Raw genomic sequence first — 8695 nt, forward strand, 5'->3', positions numbered from 1 at the left:
TCTCTCTCTCTCTCTCTCACACACACACACACACACACACACACACACGCCAGGCCAGCCCCAAACATGGCCCAGGATTCACTCCCCCTGGTGCTGGGGTTACAGGCATGCACCACTACACCCAGTTATTACAATATTGGGGCTCAAATCCAGGACCTCAAACATGCTGGGCAAGCACTCTACCAACTAAGCTGCATCCCCAGCTTCTCCGTGTTCCTTTAATTAGGTGATGGGAACAGAACACAGGATCTCTGCTCCTCTGACATTCAAAATGGACTTTAGGACTGGATGAGTCTTTCTCCTCCCGCTCATTGCTTGTCTGACATTAAACTTCTTCTCCAAAGTCTATTTCAAGGCCAACAGACTATTTCACAGACATGGGGGTTCATGAATTGGCTGTACGTGAAGCATCCTATTGTTTATGAAGATAATTTTTCACTTTAGCCAGAATTACTAATTCTGCCTCTCCCTCCTTCCTCCCTTTCAGAGCTTGCTGAAACGCTACCAGCCCCACCGGGTCCCTTCCACGTGCTGTGCCCCTGTGAAGACCAAGCCACTGAGCATGCTCTACGTGGACAATGGCAGGGTGCTCCTGGAACACCATAAGGACATGATTGTGGAGGAATGTGGGTGCCTCTGACAGAGCCAGGGCAAGTGCTGAATCCGCTTGCCCTCCACAATGCTGGTAAACTCCAGGGAGACGCATAGTGTCCATCCAGGGAGCAGAAACAGAAGAAGGGCTCTGCCTGCCAGAGCTGAAGAGGAAGTCCTGCCCCCTGTGTCTTAGACCTGCCAGGCCAGAGGCCTGTGGGGAGGCAGGAATAGGGAAACCTTTCAGGGGCTGGCTGGGCTCCCTGGAAATAGGGGTTATGAACTTCACGAGTGCTCTTTAACCTCTGAAGCCCTAGAAATGGTGTGCAAAGGCTGAGGTATATATGTATTTATTATAGCTTTCCTGTATTCTTAAAAGTGGCTGTGACCCGCTGTCCCTCCCTAAAGATCAGTATAATTGTATTAGATTAAAACTAGCCATTTGGCTCTCCCTGATTCAAGCTGGTCTAGGGGAACCCTTACAACTTTCTAGCTGGCTGGCGCTAACGGGCTGGCCTTCCTCAGGGGCTCCGTGATCTCAGCTAATGAGTTGCCTAAACAATAAAGCCACTGTCCAGTTCTCCCAGGGCCAGCTGTGCCTTTGACCAGAGAGGTGGGCACTTATCCAAGAGGGACTGGCCACGGTGGACTACAGAAGCCAGAGCTGTCAGACGTCTGCTTGGCAGACATAACCCAAGTCTATTAAAAGTCAGTGAGAAATCACCCCAGGCTCTCAAGGTATGTTTTGGGGTTCTGAGGTTCCAAACCAGCAGGGCATTGGGCTGTGGTCATAGATTTTGCAGAGAGGCTATGTGATGTGTGTGAAAAAAGCGGCAGAGCCTGATTGGTTTGTAGGAAGTACCTCTAAGGGCTAGGGAATGATTATGATTCAGTGGCAGCTACTTACTTAGTATATGAAGGACCCTGGATTAAACCCCAGCAGGAAAAGCTGGGCCTATTGGTGCACACCTTTAATTAACAGCAATTGGAAGGGAGAGCTGGTCTTTATGGTGAGTTCCAGGACAGTCAGAGCTACACAGTGAGACCCTGTCTCGAAATAAACAAAACGAAGCATTTGAAAGGGAGGGCCATGGATCTTTGTCCTCTGGGCCTTCTTCCACTTTTGAGATTTTAAACCTTAAAGCATAAGACCTGCTAAGCCCTGTTGAAACCACTTTCGGGGGGGGGGGGGGCATGAATAGCTCCTGATTATGCATGGCAGCAGAGAAGAAGGAAACTCAGATGCCTAAAGAAAGTTCTATTACAACTTCCCTCCCCCCAAAAAACAAACACCAAAACCTTTAATTCCAGCACTGGGGAGGCAGACAGGAGGATCTCTGAGTTCAAGGCCAGCCTGGTCTACAAAGCAGTTCTAGGACAGCCAGGGCTACACATAGAATTCCTGTGGGGGGGGGGGTGTGTGGAGGCAAGTTCCATCACTAAGGTATCTGCTTGTTCTTTTGGCTGGGGGATGGAGCTGCTTTGGGGGTGTGCAGGTCTACAGGAGCTCTTCCTCCTAGGATGCCCATCCCCTTTGCTCCAGCCGAGGCTGAATCAAGGCAGTGAGACTGGTCCAAGCAGGAACTGGGTTGGCTACAACCTAGCCTGGGCTTGACTAAGATGACTCAGCAGCAGAGCTGAGCAGTTCAGTCATCAGGGTTCCGAGTTGAGGTTTGAGTCGGTGTCTCCCTTTAGCTCTGACTGACTTCAAACTCAAGGCAATTCTCCTTCCGATTCTCAAATGCTGGGATTACTCATCTCTACCGCCATGCAGTGCCAAATTTTAGTTTTGAAACAATGTTATGGAATCCACTTGTTCCAAGGGCTTTCCTGAATGCTACCCCAGAAGGCCTTTATGGATATCCCAGCAGTGCTGAGAGATGCAGGGCACCTGGATAGGATCTAGAGGACTAGGCTAACCTATCTTAGACCAAAGGCTTGATGATCCTCAGGACTCAGCCCACTATCAACAGCTGAAGTGGAGTGAAGTGGCCTCTTGGGGGCTTTAGGAAGCAGGTGCCTGCAGTTCTTTCACAGCCAGAAGTTCAGCAGGGCTGAAGGCCAAGCTGTTTGACTCCAGCTCATGTTGGCTGTTCTGTGAACTTGGGATGAAGTTCCCTAGTGACAAGGTATTGCCTATGTCAAGTTGGGGCTGGAGGCACAAAGTGATTAACTACATGTGTTGATTATGCTCATCATGCTAGCTGCAAGACCACTGGCTGGCTGCGGGTATCTGGGTACCACTGTCTAGCAACTAACTGTTCCAGATCTGGTCCATGCATTGGCAGGATGCCTTGAACATCCCAAAGGACTCCCTCTGACAACTGTCCTATCTGAATGTAGGGCTTTTATAGATATTTGCTCTCGAGGCAAAGGTCTAGTATTCTGCAAGTGTAAGCAGTGCCAAGGGCAGAAACAATAGCTTCCTTACACACACACTGTAAGCAGGACCAAGGGCAGAAACAATAGCGCTCTCTCTCTCTCTCTCTCTCTCTCTCTCTCTCTCTCTCTCTCTCTCTCTCACACACACACACACACACACACACACACACACACACACACAAACAGTGCAGGTGGGTCTGGCAGTAGCAGAGACAAGACGATACAGAGTTGAGGGGCACACAGCTGTGACCCTCTGCACCATGACTTGAGTTTATCTCCATGTTAAGAACCCTTTTAGCCAGGCAGTGGTGGTGCAAGCTGGTTTTAATCCCAGCACTTGGGAGGCAGAGGCAGGTGGATCTCTGTGACTTTAAGGCCAGACTGGTCTACAAAATGAATTCCAGGACAGGCTCCAAAGCTGCAGAGAAACCCTGTCAAAAAAAAAAAAAAAAAAAAACAAAACAAAACAAAACAAAAGAATCCTTCTACAGCAGGAAAACCCCATTCCTCCATTTCCAGTAGAGGCTCTGCAGGTTATCCCAGTTCCGAGTTCCCTTTAGTCCTAGCTTTATATAGTTCTGTCTGCTCTAATCCACATCTGCACAGAGGGTCTCAGTATAGCCCATGCAGTGTAGAGTGATGGAGTACAGATGTGTACCAATTGAGTTCTCCAAGAACTGGCTGTACCAGCACTAGGCACAGATTCTCCTGATCGTACAATCATTTCTTTACCCTGGTAGAACCAGAGGTTGAGAGATCTAAGGCCCAGCACCAAATCTCTACTCTATGACACTGTCTTGACACCTGTCCACAGCCAAGACAAGAAAGCCAAGCCAGGCTCATGCAGCACAGCCTAGAATGGTTCTCGCCTGTGGGTGGAATACCAGATACGTGTATCAGATACTCAATTCATAGCAGCAGTAAAATTACCATTATAAAATAGCGATGAAAATTATGGTTGGGGGCGGGGTCACCACAATATGAGGAACTGTGTCAAAGGGTCACAGCATTAGGAAGGTTGAACCACTGGTCTAGAGCAAGATACATATGCCAGGGTGGGCTTCTCAGAGCAAGGAGAGGCCATTAAGTTCCTGTGCTCACACTCATAGGACCAGAATGACATTGATCCACTAGGAAGACAGAAAGCAGCAGGTCTCTTTGGCCTGGCTTCTCCAGCCGAGACTCGCCAAATGTGAACAACCTGTAACAGCACACCAGACACTGTTCTGGTGTGTGGGTGTGTATGTGGGCCAGGCTGGCCTCCAACTTTCAGCAATCTTTCTGCCTCAGCCTCCTGAGCAGTGGGGTTTCAGGTGCAAACCCTGTGTGGCATCTGACCCCAAATAAACAAGGAATGAAAAGAAAGAAAAAGGCAAGCTGGATGGTGGCCACAACACACACCTTTAATCCCAGGACTGGAGAGGCAGAGGTAGGCAGATCTCTGTGAATGAGGCCAGCCTGATCTACAGAGCAAGTTCCAGAACAGCCAGAGCTGTTACACAGAGAATCCTATCTCGGAAAACAAATAAATAAAATCAATATACCAAGAGGCTAAGTGTGGTGATACAAGCCTTTAAACCTAGCACTTGAGAGGCTGAGGCTTGTGACTCTGCATTCAAGGCCAGCCTGGTCTATATGGGAAGTTCTAGGTCATCTTGCAATTTACAGTGAGACTCTATCTCAAAAACAAACAAAAAACTTAACATACTAAGTTCAGGCTGGCTCTGTGAAGTGTGCCTGTAGCATATGTGAAATGCAGGGTTCACTGCCCAGCACCACAAAACACCAAGTCAATATTCAATGTCTTTATTTAGCTGTAACAGCAACCGTTGGTGAGAAATTTTCACCTAGTTCCAAACACCTGCTGGCTTGGAAGGACAGTAAGAAACAAACTGGTCATGGAATCACACAGGACTGTCTTAGGATTGCATGGAACCTTCCACTGACCATTGCTGACAGCGAAGGGAGGGAGGTAAGGGGACAGCACATCAAGGGAACCAAGTAGGAGGACCAAGGAAAGTACTGGCAGCCTCTGAAATTCCATCCCATGTGGCTAAGACTGCAGCAGTGAACAGGGGAGGGTCTATCAGAAAACACAGATTCTTAATATGGACAACTGGGAATCGGAGTCCTTGGGATTCTTCAAGTTGTCTTCTTTAAGGCTTCCTGGAGCCATGAAGTGGGGGCCAAGGCATTGGTGTCACGCTGGCCCCTACCTCCTGCTGGTGTCCCCACTCTCTTGCCCTCCAGTCATAACCCCCAGGCCTGGGCTGGGCAGTTTTTAAGACTGAAATGGAGAGGAAGGGGGTATAGAGGCAAGAATGGGCATTCTGCGCTAGACTTGTGGATTCTCTTAAGTTCACAATGCCCTGGATTTAGGTCTGAAGCCCTGGAAGGAGCTCCCTTTGGAAGTATCAGCACAGTCAAGTGTCTACCAGGCATTCGGCCTCTCACCACCACCCCTCCACCTCAGAAAGGTAAGCAGGAGTTTGTATCCACTAGGAACTGTTTCCGCTAGTTCAGTAGCCTTTTCTCCTGGGCACAGTATGGCCCACTAGGGTGCAGGAAGAGTTGAGCAAGCAGAGAGAAACCACAGACCACCCAAAGACTTTGAAAGTAAGCTCTGCCATCCAGGACCTGCCTAAGGGAAAGCTAGTTTCAGAGGGTGGGGAAGGTATCTCGACTGATCAACTGGAAAATTGAGGACCTGTCAGTCATCCTACAGTCTTCAGCTACTGTGAGCAGCTTCAACAAAGTCCACCACTACCGTGAAAAGCACTGCCAGAGCAGGAAGCACGGCGGGATGGCAAGCACCGAAGGATTGCCTCAACTGCGGGAACCCGAATTCCCGTCACTAAAGGCTGAGAGGCAAGGGGCTGTGGGTAACTCAAAAGCTCAGACAGAACCCTCTACCCCAAGAAGAAATGGTGTTCCTCCACTATAAATCCCGCCTTCCATGGTAAGGATGGGTCAGTGATTGGGTTTTCGCAGATCATTAAACAGCTGCCATGGGCATGGAGTCCAGAAAACACACTAAAGAACTACGTGAAGACAGTAGCGCCTTTCCTCTAGAGGGAATAAAAAGGGCTCCACCACATCCCCCTCAAGCAGCCAGCACCCAAGATGCAGATGGGGAGGCTCCCTACCTGGTACACGCCTGGTACACTCATAGTGGCAGTCTATACAAAAGGCTGGATGGGCTTTCAGTGGAATACAACAGATGAGAGGCCCAAGAGCTCCCTATCCCACCACGAGAGCCTGAAGTACACTCCAAAGCAAGCATGGTTACAGAAAAGAAAAGACTAGAAGACAGAGCACCAATTCAAACAAGAGCCTCCACCTAAGGATGGGGAGAATGGATGGCAGGAAGAAGCAGACATCCCATGAGATCCGAGGCACTGGTGAGCCACCTCTGTGGCTTCCCCTACAGGTGAAAACAAGGCTGCTGCTTTTTGTAAGAGCACAGGAGGCAACAGGCTACTCTGCATGCTGCACTGACCAGAGCAATCAAGTACAGACAGACATCTGCATTTTTCAGGTGTCCCTGGCTTATGATCTGGGTGGGACACCTTGACCAATGCATGCAGGTAGCACCTGACTTCAATATTAAGAACCTGAACTGCTTTCTGCTCTGTAACCCATGAACCTGACACCTAATGCCCTTTGATTCCTCTGCCAAACACCGCTCCAGTTAAGAAAGTTTGTATGGCTGCACAGGAAGGCCCCCAATTCCTTTTGTCAACTCTGGGCTAAAGGAAGACAGAAGGGGTAAATGACACTTGAAGAGGCCATCTCAGAATCCCATAAAAGCAACCGTTCTTGAGAACAGGCAGATGGGGGGGGGGGCGGATGCAACGGATCTGGGAATCTCCATTTCCTGCCGCTTTTCTTAAGACAAATGGGTAGCTTTGGGGAAAGAGAAGTCTTTTATCCCAGTTTGGTCCCATTTTAGAGGGCTGATCTGATAGCAATGTGCAGCCAGCTTATGGCTGTGGCTATCCCCATTTCCCTGAGGACTACTTTCCTCCTGTTAGGGACACGGTGGTGTAAAGGCACTGCAACTTTCTTCTTACCCACCTCCTTTTCTAGGATCAGTCACTTAGGAGGAAGCTAGGTGCTATGGCATGATACCTACAAGTCCCATACGGAATGAGGGACAACCACAAAAACAAAGTATGGAAGTGGGATTCTCCAGCTCCAGACGAGAGCAGCCCCCAGAAACAGACTACATGCACCTCCATGAGACCTCATGCTAAAGCTCCATGCTGAGCAGCCCCTAACCCTATTTGAGACACCAACAGGTAGTGTTTACTATTGTGAGATATTAGGCTGGCAGGTAATTTGTTACACAGCAGTAGATAACTCTATCTAGAAGCCAGTTTTTCCACTCCAGTGTCCTGGAGGAGGCAAGGAAGCGCCTATTTGAGCAGAACACAAGGGCTGGGAACTCAGGAGGAAGGGCACTGCTGGTGTCTCCCACCAGGGCTGGAGCTTCTTCCTCATGTAGGTTGATTGTCACAAGTGCAGAAACACATCCTTCATAGCAACAGTGTAGATGGCTACTAAGGTTTAAATAACTGTCTCCTTCAGGAGGGAGACTGGCAGATTAGGACCATATACCCTCCATTTAAGGCTCCAGCTGTGAGGCCTTTGGATCACCCAGAGGTGAACCCCCACTGGACCCTGCTAACTAGAAAATGGCTCATGAGGCATGGCACAAAAATGCCATCTGCAGGAAGCTTATGTCTTGCCTTGTGCAATTATCTTACAATGCTCATGTGTGGAGGTCAAAGAGCAGGTGGCCTTCATATAAGGTCTGCACCAAGCAGTGAGGGGTCCTGGCAGAGGACATAAGGCTAAAAGGCTCCTGCACCACACAGGTGACACTCCAAGGAATACTAGACATGTTTTCTGATTGAGGAGGGGCGCACGTGCAGACTCTCCAAGATGGCAAGAAAAAGGAAAGTTTCTCTATCCTACTCAGCTGCCATGTCTCCCTTCCTAGTGGTGGGTCTAGGAAGCCACTCTGCTGCAGACAGCATTCAATGAGGAAGCATATATTCTTCTGCACACTCACGCCTCCTCACTGCAGCGTTCAGAGTGCCAACAACAGTGTGCGAAGAACCATGAGCCTTGCTCGCGAAGAATGAAGCTCCAGGGTACAGAGGTCCTGAGCAAGCTGCTTATGCCAATGGCAGCACAACTTAAGTTTTCCCAAGACTCCATGAAATAAAACTTGGAGTTTAATTAAAAACATAACAGATACATTTAACAAAGAAATAAAACTCTTCTGATTATCAACTTGGAGACTCCAAGAATCCCCAAACATTGGAGACCCAGCTTATTCCTGAGACAGCGATCGTCACAGAGGGCTGCAGTACGAGCTATTCACATTGTGTGGCAGGAGACAGACCAAGTTCTGCAGATGTCCTTCCTGTTTCCTAAAGTCTTCACAAAACAGGGTCTTTCCATGGTGCAAAGGAAAAACAAACAGCTGACTTTCCCAGACAATGGGGATCTGAAATCTTACTAAGAGGGCTTAGACAGGCATCCAAAAGAATTAGAAATTCCCAGGACAAGCCGGGCGGTGGTGGCGCACGCCTTTAATCCCAGCACTCGGGAGGCAGAGGCAGAGGCAGGTGACTGACTCTCTGTGAGTTCGAAACCAGCCTGGTCTACAAGTGCTAGTTCCAGGACAGGCTCCAAAACCACAGAGAAGAGA

At 49.1% G+C, this 8695-nt stretch overlaps 1 protein-coding gene across 1 annotated transcript in view; it reads left to right on the top strand.

The window, feature by feature from the left end:
• Nodal (nodal growth differentiation factor) overlaps window positions 1–1298 on the top strand; it is a 7081-nt gene extending 5783 nt beyond the window's left edge. Inside the window, exon 3 of the mRNA XM_005360087.2 lies at window positions 488–1298. Coding sequence (XP_005360144.1) covers window positions 488–640 — 153 coding nt within the window. The 3' untranslated portion in view covers window positions 641–1298. The remainder of the gene's footprint in view (window positions 1–487) is intronic.
• The last annotated feature ends 7397 nt before the right edge of the window (window positions 1299–8695 follow it).

This window comes from Microtus ochrogaster, linkage group LG2 (assembly GCF_000317375.1).
Source record: "Microtus ochrogaster isolate Prairie Vole_2 linkage group LG2, MicOch1.0, whole genome shotgun sequence".
Lineage (NCBI taxonomy): Eukaryota > Metazoa > Chordata > Mammalia > Rodentia > Cricetidae > Microtus > Microtus ochrogaster.